Source organism: Leptosomus discolor, chromosome 2 (genome assembly GCF_034619465.1).
Source record: "Leptosomus discolor isolate bLepDis1 chromosome 2, bLepDis1.hap2, whole genome shotgun sequence".
Taxonomy (NCBI): Eukaryota; Metazoa; Chordata; class Aves; order Leptosomiformes; family Leptosomidae; genus Leptosomus; species Leptosomus discolor.
The window spans coordinates 40,332,517-40,353,439 of NC_141392.1; the positions used below are offsets into that span (position 1 = coordinate 40,332,517).

The 20,923-nt window shown below is 36.6% G+C and overlaps 1 protein-coding gene across 2 annotated transcripts in view; it reads right to left on the reverse strand.

The window, feature by feature from the left end:
- SDCCAG8 (SHH signaling and ciliogenesis regulator SDCCAG8) overlaps positions 1 to 20,923 on the reverse strand; it is a 116,378-nt gene that overhangs the window by 37,783 nt on the left and 57,672 nt on the right. For both annotated transcript variants that reach the window (XM_086460943.1, XM_086460942.1), the window contains exons 14-16: positions 14,381 to 14,508; positions 12,138 to 12,246; positions 5,268 to 5,399 (exon numbers count right to left, since the gene is read on the reverse strand). In XM_086460943.1, the coding sequence (XP_086317069.1) occupies positions 5,268 to 5,399; positions 12,138 to 12,246; positions 14,381 to 14,508 (369 nt within the window). The remainder of the gene's footprint in view (positions 1 to 5,267; positions 5,400 to 12,137; positions 12,247 to 14,380; positions 14,509 to 20,923) is intronic.

The window sequence follows — 20,923 nt, forward strand, 5'->3', positions numbered from 1 at the left end:
TTCGCACTGAGACAACTTTAATATCAAAGCTGTTACACTACATATGTTAATCTCTATTTTCAATTAAAAAATACTGCATTTTAAATTAAATAGCCACAATATAGTGCATTTTTGTTCTACAACTGCATTTCAAAATAGATGATTGGTCTAGTAAAAAGATAGTAACAACTGCCTCACTTACTTAAAAAAATACTAAGCTATCAGTAAAATACAAAGGAGGAAGACAATACATTCAACAAAGAACAAACTAGACTAGAAAAAAAATAAAGGTCTTTCAGGCAATGATCAAAACTGAGTTCTTCCATCCATCATTATTGCTTGAAAAAACACAGAAACGAAGTGTACAAGAGCTTTATGCAGAACACGTAAAACTTTAGATGTAACTTGATTGTTCCAGTTATCAAGAAATAATTTTAATCTATTGTTCTACTGAAGATTTGCCAAAGAAATCCAAAATCTCAATTCAGAAGCCTAATAGTGACAGTAAACCAACTATTGTGATTTTATCCATCAGTTACTTGAAACTGCTTGTATATTCTCAATATATATGTTTCAATTCTCATATATGTGTTCTCATGCCTACATGACCTTGCATACACTACCACTTAGCAGCAACATCAAAAAATAAATTTAATAGTGGGAAAAAACTTTAAAATCATCGTCAAATTGAATGTCACATCTCCCTAACTCCTTGAGTGGTCCATTTAAGAATCCATTTTAGCTACTCTTCCAGATAAGCTTATCCTTAGGAATCATACATTTCCCCATAGGTAGAAAACAAATAGAAATTGTCATGTATTGTGCTACATAGACATTTCTGCACAGTTGCTGCACTACACTAGAATGTCTGAAGGGGAAGACACCCCAGGTAGTTGGCTGCAGACACGTCGCGGCAACATGGCGCGTAGCTACAATTTGACACATATAGTCTTTATAAATCCAATGTCTATGAAGTCAAACAAATCTCCTTATTTATAGTAACAGGCAAGAGCAGATCTCTGCCGTCTTGTTACACAGATGGTTGTAACATTTTTATAGTTAACTTACAACCACTGATGCCTGAGGAATAGACACACATCTGCCCCAAACTGCCAGTCCTGTAGGCTCTTCTTTTTAACTTTAGCTACCAAAAATACAGTCGAAATACACGTAACACCATCACCCCCAAAAAGCTACCACAACAAAAAGCCCCATAGAAATTTGCATAAAATGTATTATTATTGTTAATGTTACACAGATTGGACAGTGATCACACACATTACAGCAAAGATAACAGTAATACCAACTCTAATCATCAAAACCAAAGTTTTAGAGAAAATTCATGGTCCCAGATCCCATATATTGAACTTAGTTTGGAAAAATGTTTGGAAAAAACTAATCAAAAGCTTCTAAATTTATGTTTTAATAAAAAGGTTTCAAAAGAGCCTCATACTTCATACAAACTACTGTCCACATGCTTTTTTTCATGCTGCTTGACAAAAGTAAAGGCATGGCTGGCTCATCTTGAAAAAACAATTGCCTAGGATTTTCTTCTCCTTCTTGAAGACACTACTCCGTATTTGCTGTATTTCCACACATGATCTGGGTCTTTACAGGAAATGTACACAGAAAAGAGCTAGCTATATTAAATTAAATGCTTCCCATTTTAGACACTGGTTGTCCACAGAAGAAAATCTCTAAATGAATGACTTACAACCAAATGCTTTCTTTACAAGAAGAAGAACAGATGCAGAAAAGCAAAGCCAAAATTGAACCTTGTACCTACAAGAGTTGTTAACTAAGTTCAGTGAAAGCTTAAATACCCTGATGAAATCCTGACCCATGGAAGCTTGGGCAAAATATTACTTATTCATAAACATGTTCCATCAGTAATAGATCTAAGCAGATTCTTGTCTTTTTCTTTTCGCTTCCCAAATCGGAAGAGAATAGAGCTTGTGAGAAAGCAGATCTGCATTTACAGAACTGGTCTAACTACAGAGGTGAAAATGCATGCCTTAGAATTCAGTTTGAAAATAGATAAAAGGATAGAACGAATAAAAATTATTTATACAGTTGTTCCATTAATTTGATTTCGGATTTGTCTTCCTGTGGAATGTATTTCTTCTTTTGTGGAGTGAAGCACAGAAGGAAAATAGAAAGGTAGTTTAACATTTTCTTTTTGCTACATATTCTTTTTATTCTTGGCTAGGTCTCTATCTTTATAGCTGCCTCATAAGAAATTCTATACTTTCTGCTACCTGCTAATTTCTACTATGGACACATATCTACAGCATGGGAATGTGAAGAATTTAATAACAAAATTTGCTTTGAGGTTGAAAATTTATACCAACGTGCTCTTTGTCACATAACAGAGAAGAATTGATTTCTCCAAGATTCAGATCCATAAAGTCACACATGCTGACTAGCTCACTTTCAGTAGCATATCAGTGACACTATGTGATGATAATTAATACTTTTGAAATAATTTACTTATCTAAACAAATCAATGTTCTAAAATGAAAAATACATAGCTCCAAAAGATGAAAACAATAATAAACTAGTGTAAAAAAAATACATGTTTCTAAAGAAAAGATCCACAGTGTTGCTAGATTAACAACATTAAACAAACATACCTTCATAAGCTCCACTGCAGTCTCAACATGTAACCCTACTTCTGCAAACTGTACATCTTTCAGTTCAAGTTTGCCCCAATAGCATGCATCAACTGTATCATTTAAGATGGGCATCTACTTCTTTTAATACTGTATTTCACTGAGCAAAAACACACTGAAAGGGACGAATATTTCCATTACATTGAAAAGGCAGATTCAAAATCATCTTTAATGACTGCAGTTTAAAGTAATCTCTTTCTTTAAAACCTGCTTGTAGCATTTTGCACACAGAAGTATTTGCTTGCAGCACATATTCAGACAGAAAGATAGGAATGGCAGAGAAAGAGTTATCTTGTTCACTTTCAGGAATGCAACTATCACAACTGCTAAAACCTTGTCGCTCCAAAAAATTCCATCTAATCAATTAGAACTTGCTCCTTCCACAAAATAGTTACATCAGGGCCTGTCATTCTCCTAGGAGAAGTAGTGACAGAGATTTCTTCTTAAACAAATACCACAATTCCTTATTATTCAAATGCAAATACTAGGTCTCAAGTTAAGTCAAAATCATTTTGATACAAGAAACTTTCTAAAGAGAGTCAGAAAGATAACAGCCAGAAAATTAGGTAGAAACCCACTTTACAGCATTGTGTAGCTGCATACACAGGGGAAACATACTGTGTTAAGAAGTAATTATCTTTAACATTATTTTGCTGTGATTATTAGTATCTGAGTGATGGATGAAAATCTGAGACAGAACACATTATTATTATTATTTGTTCTTCTACCTTTACTGAATAGCATAGTCAGATCTCTATTTTCAAAATCAGAAGAGAAAAATCACTATTTTTATTTGGTGGAAGTCCTTCAACATAAATATAAGGAACTGGGAGATTTATTTGTTCTAGTAGTTATACTTTCTGCTTTCCTTCACTTAGATCTGAGTACTTCACAGCCAATTTATAGCATTTGGGAACTGATACTGAAAAACTTATTACAGTTTTCACATGGGAAGTAAAATTAGATTGCTCTGAATTTTTAAAGTAGTTCATTTTATGAGCCTTGTCACTCATTACCTGGATTTTAAATGAATGTAGTGCAGGATTATCATTAAAAATATGTTAAAAGAGTCCCCTCTTAAAATGCCGGTAAAGTATACCGCTCATGATTCAAATATCTGATAATCTCTGCCATATTTACATATTCTAAAATATGAAATGAGACAAATGCTATCACTGTCCTGTTTTCTCTCCTTGTTGTCAGCAAAACAGCAGCAGAAGGTAAGACACTGCCTGCAGCATGACCACTCTGCTTTCAAATCATTTCTCTGTTCTGGATTAATGCTTTCAGTCTTTTCTAGTGTATAATCATTGCTGCTGCAGCAGAGAAAGAGCAACATTTTCCAGTACATCTATTTTATTTGGTTCTGACAGGGAAAAGGTTGTCCTAAAAACTTAGATAGCAGTCTTAAATTCAACTAGATACTAATAATTCTACAGAAGAATAGCTAGGAGATTAAAAAAAAATAAAAAATTATTTTCCCCATGAAAGTAACCCTGAGTCCTCAGTGCATGTTCCCCATAGGCTAAGAATCCACCACAAGTAAAGAAATCAAAAGGAAGGTGAGATAAATGGAAAGATTATGTGGTCACATAGATTAGGGACACAGTTGCAGCATTTTGAACTTCTTTGTTCTCTGAGCTATAAAATATGATGACAATCCTGGGTTACAAAAGAACAGGAAGAGGTATAGACAGAAATCTGAAAAGGAAGAGGAAAGAAGGGCGTCTGGATGACTGAAAAAATGCATGGAGAGCTTGCAAGAAACGAGGTAGCCTGGCTGACTGGGTCTGCAGGGTTGCCATCTCCCTACTTTCTCCTCTACCTCCCCAACCATGCCTAAGCCCTTTCTACTGCCTGCTACACTGAATGTGGAGTAGAAAACAGAACAAGAGACTGTAGATTAACTTTCTGGTACCAAAAAGAAGAGTCTCCATAGTGATCTTTAAGGACATCTAATCCAAATCACAGCACAAGGCATTATCAGTCTGGAAACTCTGACCAAACAGACAGTTGTTATTGGCGGATATATTCCACACTAGTGTTGCTGCAGCTGCTCCCAGCTCTCCCAGAGGTAGTCACTACTTCTCTGGAAAGGCTAGTGGTGCCTGGAAGCTGTTAATAGTTCTCTGGTTACTAAGATCTTCAGTAAGGTTTGTCCATTTATACAATTTAAGTATTACTGAGAAAGGCAAGATGGTAAACCCCAAAAATACACCTGTTACATGGCATAACGGAATACACATCTGTACTCTACATTCACATTACTGAATAAGCTCCTCTCTCCTTCACCCCCCCTCCACTTTTTTTATATGGTAAGACAATTCATCCAAGTTAGAGCAGAAAACAGCCGAAGCAACCCACACACATATGTACCAGGCTTAAATTCTTTGGAAGACTATGTTGTTCAAGCTTTCCTTTTATTTATCCAAAATGGCACAAGCAAAAGATGTTACAAAAAAAACTTGACAGAATGCTTGAGGAGGGGGAAGGGGTGATCATTTTCATAAGGGAATAATATTACTTTCGAACAACCTGGTGTCATTTTTATGTTTACACAACACAACAAGTACAGTAGAGCATACCACATACTGAGAGATTAACAGGACCTCCTACCTCAACTTCATCCTCTCATGCATTCTCCCATGCTGGATACATTGTTGGTCCAATTCATCATTCCTTTTCTGCATCTTCTCCAATCTGCCATGAAGATACTCTTTTTCCTGACTAAGCTGGTTGACTTCAGATCTACAGAAGTAAAACACAGTGATGATGGATGTTGTCAGATTTCATCCTGCAGCGTGCCATCAATATGTAGCTTCAGCATTTATAAAATTTCATACATGTATATATAATGCATAAACAGGCTATTACTAGAACTTACAGAAACAAAACACTGTTTAAAATAATCTTAAGACAAAAGAACATGATGCTGAAGGGTATCTTGTAAATATGCCAGTGGCAATCACTCAGTCATAGGTTGGCTATGCTAATTTCAGCCTAATTTAAACAGGCATGTCATTTGGCATTATGCATTGATGTTAAGTAAGATCAATAAATGTAAATTCATACTTGTTAAGCAAGAATTTGGCCAGCATTTTGAAAACATATTTCCAGTTCTTCATTAGTAAAAGATAACATCTGGTTTAAAAGATGGCTACTAAAAACTTGTTCAACCTTTGCTGCACTGCACAGGTTGAACTCTCAATAGTGGTACTGGTTTAGAAACTTTATTAACCTAATATGCCCAAAATACTGTTCCACAGATTTTTAAAAAAAAAACAAACAAACAAACCAAACAACTGAACAGAACTTATTAAGAGGAAAATAAATAAAACCTTAAGAAACAAGGCACAAATCATACAGACACACCCTACTCTACATAAAACTCGGCACAGTCTTTAAGGAAATTAGTCACTTCTAGCAATTCTTATTCTTCACGGGTGAGCAGAGACACCAGATCCATGAATGACCTGGGACTGCTACTTGCTACATCTCTAACCATCAGCCCATGGAGAAACAGGCATGAGCTGTTTCTTAATATCAAGAAAACACCTCAGATTAAATTGTGATAAAATATACATTATGCACTTGTACAGTTTAACTCTTTGGAAAAGGTTAATGAGAACATGTCAGAATCTGCTATACCATCAGAAAGTAAGAATCAAAAGCAAGCAAATTTGTTTTATGGCATCTGCCACTCCAGATCTTGAGGTTAAAAAGCTTCAGATATGTCTTTAAATCATAAACTTACTTAAATATGCTGCAGTTACAGCAGAAAGATACTTTACCTTCCTGGCTGTTACAGAATGCAACAACAACTGACATTCCGAAAAATACAACAAAGTGCAGAGGGGAAGGAATACTCTCCCTCAAAAACATGTTGTTACACTGACAAGTCAAATCTGGAAATGACAACATAATCTTTTCATGTTTAAATAGAGAACAATACATGATATCATCTGTGAATCTAAAAACTTAGCATGGGAAACTTTGGAAGACTATATGTAATTTAATTTAGAGTTACAACTCTATTAAGGAACATCACTGACAAATACATCAGAACTGGACTGATGTATTTGTACTTCTAACTTAAATGCATAAGAATTTCCTGGACGGGTACGTTACAGTGGGCAGGATGTTACAGGAAGGTAATTGAAGTCAAATTTTTACACTGATTATTTAACAGAAATACTGGTAACTTAAATGTCAGCATTAACAAAGCATTGTCAGTTGGACCAATTGTTATCACACAGTATGAATGCAGTGTGTACTTCACATTGGCATTGTAAGACAGACATTCAGTGCATAAAAGCAAAAGGTCCCCCTGTAGAGCAACTCAACAGAGACCTGACGTAATAAAGCCCAACCGAGTGGTAACAGGGACTAAACTCAAGATTGTATTCCTTGCCAGCAAAATGCAAGAACACCATTTGCCATGTGGGAATACTGTAAATTATCCTGTTTGTAGGGTTTCCCAACTGAGGGATCCTGCTTCTTTTTCTCTATTTATATGTGGCTATCTCATTCATGGAAACATCAGAAACAACTTTCAAGGTGATAAAAACCTCAAAGCTTTAAGAGGACTTTATCATTTCCAGCACATTTGAAGGTGTCCAAAGTCTTTCTGCAAAGACCAAAGGATTCAAATCAACCAAAACCAAAATGCTACTGAAAAATACAATTAATGAAACAAAAGAAAGTACTGAATTCATTGAAAACATGAGTAGCATGGTCTCTAATCTCTAAAATACAGCTCTAAATGCCTGATGCTTTGAAATATGTTACTTGTGTTCTCTTCTCCTAAACCATCTTTTGTAATTACAGTTGAACTCAGCAAAAAAACCCCATCAATTGCAGTTAAAAGAGTATTTACATAACGTGTGTGCCTTCCAAGTAAATATCTAAGAGCCTGACCACCCAGATTCAAGTATTTCACCACATTGAAATTTTGAAGGACAGCACATATGAAGGGCAGAATGCCTATTAAGGTCAACGTTAAAAGCTTCACGTGTGTTGGCATTAAAGAGAGAACACTGGTCCCAATACAAGAGTGCACTCCAAGTCTTCACTGCCTCCTGACAAAGATTCCCTCTGTATCTTTAAATATACCACTCAGTCACCTCCCTTGCTAAAGATTAGGATAGAACAGTTAAATCTATGTGACATTTAAATAACTTCAATATTGTTGGGTCCAAAACCAAACACAAACCTAACCATAACTGTAATAAGCCTGAACTACTGTACTGAACATGACAGCACATTTAAACCAGAAGCAGCAATTCCACCCAGCCAGGGGCAGGACTGAGTCTGCATAAGTGCTTCTGAATCATTCTGCTCCCAAGCTGTCACAGCAGGGACGGGAGAGGGAGAGGGGCAGGTGCCAAAGTACACAGTCCTGAACTCAGAGACAACCCACATGTAATCCCGGGGACAGAAATAAGTTTGAAAAATCTATGCATTAAGCACTACCTCCGATGGATCCATAACAAGTAAAAGACATGGACACGCTGATGTTGCTCCCTAAGAGCTACTCTGGGTCCAACTGACTGAGTAGTAAGGCGTCGCAGGGCAGACTTTGAAGAAACTGAAGCATGCAGACATTTGGAGTGCTGCCATTTGAGCTGAACTCCGCATGGAGTTGCACTTCTGCAGACTCAGGCTGGCCCCAAAAGTCATACAGTCATGTTAATGTACCCGCGTGGGCTTCCGAGATCCGATAGACTCAAAAGACCTGTACGAAATCAATATCACTTTGAAACTGCACAGAACAAAGCTGCAACATCACATGAAAATGAAAATGTAAAATGCATGCCTGTAGATGGGTAACAGATTTTTTCCAAATCTCATTTACTCATCACTATTTTAAAATTAATTGATGATGACTAGAGAGGAGGGCAAGGACAACTACAAAAAAACCCCCTCTATACTTCTGGATCCATTTAACTACCAAGAAAGCCTCAACTTCTATTTAAAAAGAAATTAAGTTCTTGTCTACCATCCTTGCCGGAAAAGTCTTGCAAAAACAACAAAACAAAACAGGTTCCTCCACAATGTTCCAATATGGGCGGCAAAGAACCAGTAACTGTTAAATAGTCACAACTCAAAGTCATTCTTACGGTATTTTTAGGATGAGCTGGTTTTTTAACACTAAAGGTGGCAATGCTGCCTTTATTCCTCTGAACTACCTTTTAATTAGAGTCCTTTTTAAACACTGCCTCTTCCTACTCTTAAAACTAATTGTTCACTTGTATAGTAATTAAATACCAGCTCTAAAATGTTTTCTGCTGACATAGTACTGTTGCATACAATTTTAATGACTGATCCTTCAGACAGATTGTTTCACATCTTCATATGTCTACCTTCAACAAACATTTCACTCCTGGTATTGAGTGCAATGACTGCAGTCAACCAAACATGCAGAAAAATAGTTCAGCCGGGTGTGTGTTCTTTACTTCAATTAAACTCACACAGTTGGACGCCTACTGTTGCCAAACCAGTAATATAATTTATACATTATAGTCCAAACAGTAAAACTACACTAAAAGTCATTTAACAATATTTATAACACCATAAAATACAGTGTTAAAATATATGAACTGCAATATGTACCAAAATTATAAAATTTGTTTCTCATCATCAGTGATTAAAACCAGGATCATTGCTCTAGCTTCAATATTCACAACCCTGGTGACAGATTAGAATTCAAATCTTAATGATCAATTTACAATTAACAAGATAGAAGTGAAACAAATTAAACTAACCATTATATATAACGAGACCCAATGGACTCCCATTGTTCCCCTTAATTACAAATCGCAAATCACAAATACACAGTGGGTAGTGTTAAGCATTAATCTACAACCTAAAAACTCAGACAGTGACAATCAGAGGGGAAAAAAAAAAAAAAAAGAAATAACAGAAGAAATCAACAAAGGACTATATTTTTAAACATGCCTATGCATACCAAAACCTTCACAGACACTGTCTTCCTTCTGCACAGCTTGAGGGGTTTATAATTCGTCTGACATTGTCTTTCTGAAGATTTTCTAATCCCGTGTAGTGGCTAGCTCACGAAAATGGTTCCAGCTTACATATAACCAAGAAAACTTCAGTTTAGATTTCTCAGAAAACCTGTATTAAACATTGACGTATATGTGCAATTTAAAGGCATCCCACCAAAATTATGCAAATATGTAGTTGTCAGATAAATTTGAGATGTCTCTTACTAGAAATGGGCCCCTTACTATCAAAACCCTAAAATTTTATATAAACTTACTCTTGCATCTGTTACTAAAAAGGCTTGACTGTTTTACCAATTAAATAATGGCACTGCTAGTACCAGTTATTTCTTAACCCCACTGAAACTCAGGTACAAAGATTCTAGAAGTATAGCAAGAAAATATACATTAAGATCCAAAATTCAGTTTATGATAAGGCCAAAACCATGGAAAAAAACATGGGAAAAATCTTTTCTGTGCAAATAGGGCACACTGCTGCTTCATAATCTGCTGTCATAAATGTACCTGAGAACTAAGTTACAAAATCTTCCAAAATGATTACTTTTTTTCAGGAGACAAAGCTACAGCATTCTGTCCCAGAATTGTGGCTTTACACTGTATCCAGTGACACTGAACACGAAGATTGCCTTTCAGAGAGACGTTAGTGAAAGATATATACTGATCAAGCATTTAAAACTTTGCCAAGTTAATTTTCTGCATCTGATCTCCTGATCACATCACTTTTTGAAGCCATCTATTAGTTTACCATTTTCCACTATCTCTGGTTCCACCTTTCTGTTCTCAATTTTCACAAGATTTCTTTGCCCCTACCTGTTTCTCCATTCTTGTTATTGATTGCAGCAGCTCCCACTCCAATGAAGGCAAGCCCAAGCTATTTTAGGGCCACTTCTCAGAACTGCTTTCATACACTCTTCCATACTATTTCTCGTGCAAAATATACTACTTTCTGGAGATCCAAGAGGGCTCCTTTTTTTCAGGTTCTTGACAGAGTCAGCTAATGCTGCTAGGTGGGGAAACACTTGGCAATCTCTAGTATTTATTTTCAGAGAATAATGTGTTTTCACAGTATGTTTTCTGTCTTTTCTTCATCCTTTTACAGTTACTAGTCTGTGACTGTGAGCTCTAGCAACAAAGTCTGTGTGCATTTTTATTGCTGGAATAATAATATGATTTGAATCTATTTAGATTTTGTATTACTTTAGCAGAGGAGCTCTGCTTTTCCAGAAGAAAAATTCTATTTGCTTCTCTGTCAAGTACCCATCACAGCATTTGCAAGTGAAGATTGCTTACATTTCCTCATGGTACTCATTCCTTCCTCAAACACTCTGGATGGGATTCATCTCCCAACTTCAGGCACTTAACAGCTAGTCAACACTTTATATTCAGTGGAAAGTAGGATGGACAGTGGAGGCAGTACCTGTAGGAAGTATCATATATTTTTTATCTATTTATCTGTCTGTCATCTACTTATATCACTCCCCTTTGACCATTCCTGGAAACAGGGTACTGGGATAAATGAGCTCTCTCCCTGTGTGAGTAATGTTACCTCAACTGGATGACTGAATCTGCCCAGCAGAAGAAGGATCCTACCTTGCTGAGTATTTTCCTTACTGCATATAAGCCATGCGAGATGAATCTTATCCTTAATTACCAAATTCACTTTGCATGAAATTTACAGAAGTTGCAGAATGCCAACTCACCTCTTCAGTCCTGTTTACTACCCTAAATATGAACCCTACAGAAAGTTTCAGAGACTATTTTCACACTCAAAAATGTACAATCAAATGATTTACTGGTACAGAACTACAAACTTTTTTTTTTTAAATAAAAAGATAGTCCTGTCCTATAGAACTTTAAATAGATACCTTCATACTTTTGTATTTATTTAAACTTGTTATTGCTTCCAGGTTTTGTTCTATTCTTGAATTTTTTTGGGGTTTGTATTTAGACCTGCTATTGATTTTAACAGAAGCACCACATAAACAGTGGCAGAATCAGAGCTTCGATGACAAGCAATTTTGACGACAATTTCAGAGATAATTATTTAGTGTGTACTACCGTGAATGGAGCTTTAAGTAAATAATTAAACAAACAGACCACAGTTTTGAGAACTTTAAATAGTATTTTTCATATAATTTCAGATAAACTGAAATTGTAGCTGTTAATTTTCCACTCTTCATATTAAGAATATGAACATCAGGAAGAAAAGAATATGCAATTTTTACACTGGAATTATCTAAGAAATTTGAAGTAATAGCCAGAAACATAATCTGAAAAGCAGAAAATTAGAACTACCCTGGAAAAAAAAAAAATCCATCCATGTTTCTCAAGTGGCATGTATTATATTGAGAAGATGTGCAATACCTGGGTCAAGACGAATAGTAATAAAATTAAAATACAAATAAAAAAATTAAGGAAGCTTGTCTTAATAATAAAAGGGACAGGATAAGAAAAATATACTAACCTGTATTTTTCTGACATTTGTTCCAATTTCCTCGCCAACATACAACATTCTTCCTTTAATTTTGCTATGAATGTATTCTGGGAGGTCAGCAACGAATCCAGCTCATTTACTAGAAATTATAAAATTACAAAACTAGAAATTTATTTTAAAATTATATAAATGTACAGATAATTCAGAGACAACTTTATATATTCTTATATATTAATTTCTTTCCTCTAGATCCTTCTGGATTTGGTATGTTTTTGAAACTTCAGCTACTTGGACATGGAATTATGACATCATTATTCACCAAATAAAGTCTCTATGTCAGAATAAGCTAACCTAAAGTGTTAAAGCAATGTTGCCACTGAATTAGGTTTTATGTAAGAATAACCATCATAAAGAGTACAGATCTAATCTAGTGGGCTTCCTTTTTAGCTGGAAGTTCATTGACATTTCTGGGAGGAATAAAATGGGCAAGCCATGCCTTAGCAGCCTTTGGCGTGCTCAACTGCTGCAGAGGAAACACTGGCAACCCAAACACTCACACTGTAGACTCACGTCATTCTCCCCTTAAAACAGCAATTCTTTTATGTACTGGGTCCTGTGCTTACTGTGATTAACGTATTTTTTTTTTTCTCTTTAATGATAAGATATAGACTTATTGTCCAGTGACAGTTACAGTGAAACCATTTTATAAATTCATTTTCAGCTACTATCAGTTTGGGCTGCATCAGAAGTCATGACCTAGAAATCAAGCATCTTTATTCTTTCAAAAGGAAGATATTGCAAAATTACGTTTCTTGATTTCTGCTTTTGAAATCAGAAGACAAGAGACAGCTGTTACCCAAATTCCTTGTATGTGTGTAGGGTCATAACACACAAAGGTTTCTTTATGTACATAATAAATGACTATCATTTTCAACTCCTCCTAATTGTACTAGAAGTATATAAAAACAAACTCAGACGTAACGTTATTTCATTTTTGTACACTGGGACAATGTACGCACCAGGAGGGTAAATTACACATCTCTTGTGCACAATTACACTTGGTCATATACAGATGTGCTGGCTTGAGTACGGAAAAATTATTCTGAGAGCTTCTTTTCTTTTCCTACTGTGAGACAGCAGCCATAATGTAGCTGTTTGCATTCCCTGAACACAGGGAAAGGTCCTCTAGTACTGCGGTAATGCTGAAAAAAAGGCCGAAAAATCAGATGGCAGATGTAAATGTGCCTGCTACCTCAGGTATTATCTGGCACTGTTTAGGATTAATACGTGCTACACCACTTTCTTTAAGGTATTGCAGGACTGGTGGGTAAAAACAGTATTTTACTAAGCATATAAATATACTACGTTCCGTAAGAGCTGAAGATCTTCCTCCTTCCCATGCTCAGAGGTTAGACATTTCCTCTCTAAAAACGTCTTTTTTTGTTTATAATATGCACCTTTATTAATGGTGTTGGCATAGTAGCTCACAATAACAAAAGGCTTTTATTGTTTGTTTGGAAAATCCATTTACTTCCAGATTAAAGGTTAGAAGTTACTGATCAGCTAAGTCATTGCAATGAAGTCTTCTATTATGAGAACCTGAAGTATGCAAGGGATTAAACATCTTTCTTCTAGATTGAGGGGGGGGGGGGGGGGGCACATGGTAATGCTAAAAATGTTTGAGGCTGCAAAGATTAAATAAAGGAACATATCAATTTGGAGCCAGTGAATTACATCCAGCTGCGACAGTGAATTAAGAACCGATTAATGGCTAAAGCTTTTCTCCAGTTTGGATGCCGAAGCAAACTCATTAAGCTTTTAGAGTAGCTATAATGTGTGTACTGTGGGAACTGTTCAATGCTATTCAGGAGACTTTAACTGTAAGCTCAGAGCATTTCCCGCAGAGCTTCTGATGCTATTTTCTTTATATAACATGTGTGCCTGAAAATCCAGCCAAAAACAAGCCCTTTGTTTTTCTACTTTGTTGTGGTCTCTCTCAGCTTTACGTTTCTTGAACACAGGTAAATAAACTCATAATCCAGATGGTGCAACAGATGTGAGAGCAGCACTCTGAAATCAACAGACAGTGGGCAATACTTTCCATTTTCTCTTTTAAACGCTAACTAATATGTAATTCGGAATCTCCGGTGTAGTTAGCATCTGCTCCCTTCGGCCAGCCAAAGGTTACAGGTGTTCCTGATGTCATTTCACAGTAAGGCGTGGGCCTGGCTTGTGAGTGAGTGCCCAGGCTCTAATCTTTCCCTACCACCTACCAGTTTTCTCATGCTGGGCCTCCATTTGCTGCATCTTCTGTGTCAGCTCCTGCTCTCTTTGCTGGGCCTGAAGGGCTCGGGCCTTTGCTTCATTGCTAATGCTGTGCTGAATGTTCTCCTTCTCCAATCTATAAAAACACCAAATAGGAAATAAAGAAAAATAAATATAATATATTGAAGACGATAAATGAAAAAGGCAAAGCAGAACATTCAATTAATAACAATAACAAAAAAAAAAAAATCTGGCCAAGCTTTTCACATTAAACATTCCCCTCCCAATTCAGATTATACAAACTGACCTTTCTCTTACAATGTCAAACATTCTCCTGTGACAAGCAGAAAACAGATAAAAAGTATTTTCTATTTCCTGAGTGAAAATTAGCCTTTCAGACAAAAATACAATTTTATTTAAAAAAATTTTAAACACAACTTCTTTTTCTTAATGAAGTTCCCTGACATTCACTTTGCATTGAACAGATTATTTGCATTTTCCTTTAAATGCTATTTATTTAATTCTGCAATGAAGCTTAGGGACCTGACCCCGAGATGGACTGGTTCCCAGTGAACCAGCAGGAGATAAGTCAATGGGAGCGATTGCCACAGTGCTCATAATACAGCTACTCTGAAAGCTTAATGAGTTTTCTTAAGCAACCAAACAAGTTTTAACTATTAGTTTATGTAAATAGGAGATGAATGCATCCATTACAATAGAGAAGACTGTTAGCATCACACAGGCCCAGCCCCTTGTTGTTCTGCTCACTGGGGGGTTGTACAGGAAGGTCTAAAGCCCAGTACTATTATGGAAGTATGCAGGCAAGAGAGCAATTTACTTGACCAGATATGCAAGATGGGGCAATCTACTCCTGAGGCAAAACAAATGCTAGACTACCACACTCCATTGAAGCATTTTATTTAAAGCAAGCCAAGCAAAAACAGCATGGAAAATAAAACCCAAAAAAGATATACACATATAAATTAGAAACGGTCCTAAACTGCACATTCATATCTAGACTTTCCCAAAGGCCGTGAATATTTATCTGGTGCACGCTAGGATCCAGATACAAAATTTCAGTGAGTTCACACATATAAGGATTGATTTCTAGATTTCACATGACATATACGCACACACTATTCTCCTGAAACTACATTTCATAGCTTGGGATAGGTTTTAATAAAGTCTTATAAACATGTTGTTTCATTCTAGGGATAGTATCTATTTCAAGGGACTACAAAACAGAATATGGGCATAGATCATGTAAGGATAAAGCCACATCTCATGTGGCTGATGCACTTAACCTTTGGATTGGTGCCTAATAACCCATCCGAGATATTGCAATATCTCAGCATGACACACACAATGTTAAATCTTCTCTCTTAAATTTACCCCAAAGCAATACAAATGGTGGGTCACATTACACTAATTCCTGGTCCTGATGTTGCAAGCCCTACCTTAGGCAAAACTCCCTTTGAAATCACAGGCAGTTTTTTCTGAGGCAAGACTGATTTGACACAGAAAATACGTTTAGACAGCAAGAATATTATAGCATTAAGGAAACAAAGAACACTTTTCAAGGAAATTTCATACATTGAACTGCACTTTATCACAACACTCTCAGAATTACTTCATAATCTTATTTGGGGCTACCCTAAAGAGTGACACTTGCATAATCTCCTAAGCATAAGCTCCAAATATGGAAAGCTTTACTACGAAAAAATCTTTCAATATTTGGTGGGAGCCAGTCTATTTAAACACCTTCCCCCCTTCCAAAGGCCTTTTAACCTTCAGACAGTTGTCATGAGCACTGGACTGCTCAAAACAACCACACCAGCACCTAACACATCCCCCAGACACTTACAGCTAAAGAAAGTGGCAGTATCTCAGTATTTTATTTAGTAGTGTCTCATGCGAAATGGCTGTGTGCAGCTGGGTGCTGTGCTGTCACCTGGCACACAGCTGGCTGGTTAGCATTCTGCTGGGGGTAGCCTTCAGCATGTATCAAGCTGCACAGCTCAAGCTACCATCGCAAGCCTGTAAAGGTCCAGTCCTTGCTGCTAGGGTTCCTCCTGTCGAACACATGTTAGAGGACAAGCTCAAAGTAGACAATTTACTGCCACCACAAAAACTCTCTTGCTAAGGGGACCCATCCAAAAAAGCCACTCACCTCTGCTACTTACTGTATAGAGCAAACCAGCAAATGCTCAGAAACCATGGATGCATGGCGAGTTCCCTATGGCTGAGGTGTATATGGGGTAGGTGAAAATAGATGAGTTTACGCAATGGATAAAAGCTCAACTATAAGACTAAGAAAACACAGGTAAGTCTTATGCAGAAGGGTGCCTGACTAATCCCAGTCTTCGCACCTAGAAAATTTTGGGATTGAGGCACATCCAGCGCCACATAAAGAACAACTTCTGAGGTGCCTAGAGCTGCTGAGGAACGAAAAAATTTCCTGAAGCCAAAGTTGTCTGAACCGAGTGGCAAGTCTTTCACCCACACCTCGAGTTGACACCTTCCCTGGTCTCTAAGTTCAATCTCTCTGCTCTCCTACAGAAAATCTCCCCAACACATTTTACATATACAGAGAAAAAAAGAAAAAACCCCACCAAACAACCAAAGGAAAAAAACCCCTACAACCATGGATAAAACATGCAGAAGGCAGCCCAAGAGATTTTAGGAACTATTGGTAACATTCTGCTACAACCAGTAAAAATTGCAGGAGTTTTAGGTTTGATGCTGGCTGCTTATTTGCCATTACTCTGAATTCTGAAAGCAGAGGAGCTTGATTTAAGAAAAAGAAAAGCTGTAGACAGAAGGAAACAGTTATACTTCTCCAGCATTAGTGCGAAAATATCCGAAGTTTCCTCCTACAAACAATTTCTCATATTGACTAAAGGAAAGCACAGAGATAAACGTAAAGCAACGCAACAACAGCCTAATTTTGATGACACAGGTAAAATCTGAATCGGAAATGACAGCTAAAGATTAATTGTACCAGAACTTTTTAAAGCATCATCTATAGGTATCAAAAAAAGGAGACAGAGTGGTTAAACTGCAGCAGCCTGCTCTCTACTAGAATGCAAACACTGAATCAAAATTGGAGACAGCAGCAAAAATTACAGTCCTTTCACATCGTATCCATTGCAAATCACTAAATAATGCCTATCTGATAATAATTCTGGATTTGGCCGTAACATTGATCAGTTTTACGAAAGCACAAGCATTGAACTCATGGTAACTTGCATTTTTGTGCTGCAAAGTCAGAAGCAACCAAAACCTCATTCTCACAGAGGCAAGCTCAAGCTCCCCTTGAGCCCTGTTCTGAAGTGCACGTTTTCCACAGTAATTTTAGTTCTAAACATTGATTGTTTTGAGCCTGAGTTACGGCTGTCAAGAGCAGCCTATTTAGTTAACTTGTTCACGTATCTCAGTGAACTGGATACCAGTTTGCAGTGACTGAAAGCTATGCTTTCCAAACATTCTCGACAAAACCAAAAGGCACAGTAAACTGTAGCTTATAGCAAAGGAAGAACAACAAAGTTACCATCACTTGCAAACCATTAAAAAATCCTCACTGAAAATGAAGTGACAATTCACTTTGACCTCAAAGCTAACATAAAAGTATGGTGGCTCAAATTCAGACAGCAAAGTTAATAAAAAAAAACGCTTTCGCACCACTAACAAACAAAAACTGGATCACAGATCCATTTTCAATATAAGACTGCTCTTTGCCAAATAGCTTCGCAGTAAAGGAAAACGAAGGATGTAAAGACTAGTGATCTGAAAGTCATATTTGACATAATTTTAACTATTGCTTACCGATTTTTGACTGTAAAAGAGCAGAACTTAGATTGACAAAACTTTGAATTTCACAATGCATTTCAATAGTAGATATTCCTAGAGGAGTCTTTTTGCTTTGGTAACAGTAAAAAATACAAAATGAAAAAATCACAGGATGTCTTAATGTAGAATTAGGCCTCTGACTGGAGGCTGCCAGTAAGTCTTCAGACAAAGCAGTTATGATGTTAAGCAACCATGCTTTGTACATTGACTATTTGATTTTTTCATGAGATCAACATGTGGCATTTTGTAAAAAGCTAATGGATCCATTAGTAAGGACTATGAACTTAACTGGACAAATTAAAATACTCTAGCAACTAGCTTATTTCAGTGGCACACAAGAGGTTATCATAACCTTGTTTTTGACATCTTCATTTTTTATTAGTTATAGGTAAAAATGTAATTACAAAACATTTTAGGCTTTCATACACACTCACTTTAAACTGGACTTCATAAATTATTAAGGAGTAGCTGGCATTTAGTGTTCCAAACGTTTGAGGTATCTGAACTAACAAGACTGATGGTCTAAATAATGACCAGTCCTGGAACTCAGCACCAACACTCATACTTGGGCAGCAAGAGGACCAGCCGAGCCTAACACTGATGCTTTTACTACATGCCTCGGTGGCTGAGCACAGACCACTTTCCTAGATGACACGTAGCCAAGTGGGCCAGCACTGTGAACTGCTGCAGAACAAATCACCTCAGAAGAGGGAAAGCGCTCATCTGAGGGCTCCCTCAGCTGCTCCAGAGGAAATGGGCTTTCTCTCCCAGTATTTTTGAAAATAAGTGTGTAGCACAAGCTTGTCTATACCAAATTGAAAAACAGTTTTGAGAAGGTACCCAAGCACTTAATTCCCAGTATCTTTAATAAAATCTGGGCTGAGGGCACTCAAATCAATTAGAACACTTTTGAAAATTGAACTTGAAAGCCTATATGTATTAGGAACCCTAAAGATTTGAGCCAATAGCTTTGGGTACAAAGTATCAGCAATATTTCATGCAGTCTACTCTGCAAGCTTTTCATGATATAGGTATAATGGACTGTCCATTACAAGCAGCTTTCTGATTGACCTTCTCATAGGATGTTTCATATTATTATTTCAGCTACAACTGTCAAAGGAAGAATGGAAAAGAAAAACCAAAACCACAAAACAACATCCATGGTAAAAAAAAAATAAAATAATAAAACCTGAAACAAGCAATCACACCTACCCTATTCTGTAAGGGAAAACATAAGAAAAATGTTTGCACTCTCCTACTTTACTATCAGAAAGTATTCAAAAACCACAATGATAAAGGTCATAAAAGAATGTATATAGAATAAGATCACATGTTGGGTCAGAACACTTCACAAATTTCTTCCCTCTGTCCTCCATATGTATCTTAATAAGTATGTCATACACAGAAGGATAAGGCTCAAAGGTTGGTCTGCAAATATGAAAAAATACAATTTACCAAGAAGTCATTCTGCCCAGAAATAGTCTTAAATAATTTTCTCTATTAATGCAAAACGCCAAAAATTGCTTTCAGACCTGCCTTTCAATTTAACAGCACTGTAGTATCCTATTCAGCTATTTATAATGGAGAACGTGTTTACAGAGTTTTATCTCATACAATCTGAAGTCTTAGTATTTTCAAACATTTAGGTAAGGCAAACAACACAGACCCCAAATTCTGTAGATAAATAAGTAAATGCTGGTTTTAAGTGTAACTATGATCCAAAATTATCAATTTCCACACCTTCTAAATATACAGAGCTCTAGAGCATGTACCTTGCCCATACATTTGGATCAACTCAACAAAACTCAGGGTCACAAGATTTCTTCCCTTCCCTTAAGTCGGGCTTCTAGGAACCTTTTATTTAGCATTGACTGTTTCGGTTATCTTCCTTTGTAAAGCCTATGTGTTTTCATCTCATAGGTCCTTGTTAATACCTTGTTTTGCTAAGACTGAGGACAGAGCTGGATATAGTGTTTCCTGGTTTCCTCCTACAAAACACTGTAGATTTTTTGCCATCTGATTTTTTCTAACAAAGGTTTTGATTTTTTCAGTTCATGTAAATCCACCACAGCATGTTTGGACTGGCTGGATTTCACAGCTCTTGGTGCTTTTACAGGGCAGAAGGAGAGGCATGAGATGAATGTTCTTATGTCAAAAAATAAATAAAAAAGATGCACACATGCATGCTTGTACAAGAATTATGTAGAAACAACTTTTAAAAGCATCATGATCAGGTCATTTCTTTAAACCTCTCCAAGGAGCTGAAAAATTGCTCTTCCTGTATCCCATTGTGGGAATTACCCACTGAGTTGCTCTTTATGTCTGTTTCTGGGAGCTGACTGGATGCTGATTCTGGATACGGCTGCCAGGTCTTCTCAGCAGAAAGCTCAAGTTTCTGGAAACTGCCCCAGCCAGCACACTGTGTCTGGTGAGCTTCAGTACAATCTACATTTGCATGGTCAAATTTTGCAGAGACCTAATTATTAATTTAATTGGTAGAACTGGAGGACTGTGTCATTGTCAGGGATGCATGTGGTCCTATTAGTGAGAATTGAGGCTTAAAAAAAAAAAAATCTTATTTTTTGTTTTTACAGTGTAATGTGCCTAGTTACATTAGTTGAGAAACACAGAATTTCCTAAAATAATGAAATGTCAGAGTTTTCTTCTCATAACATGACTTTCTTGTTCCTATGGAAATTTTT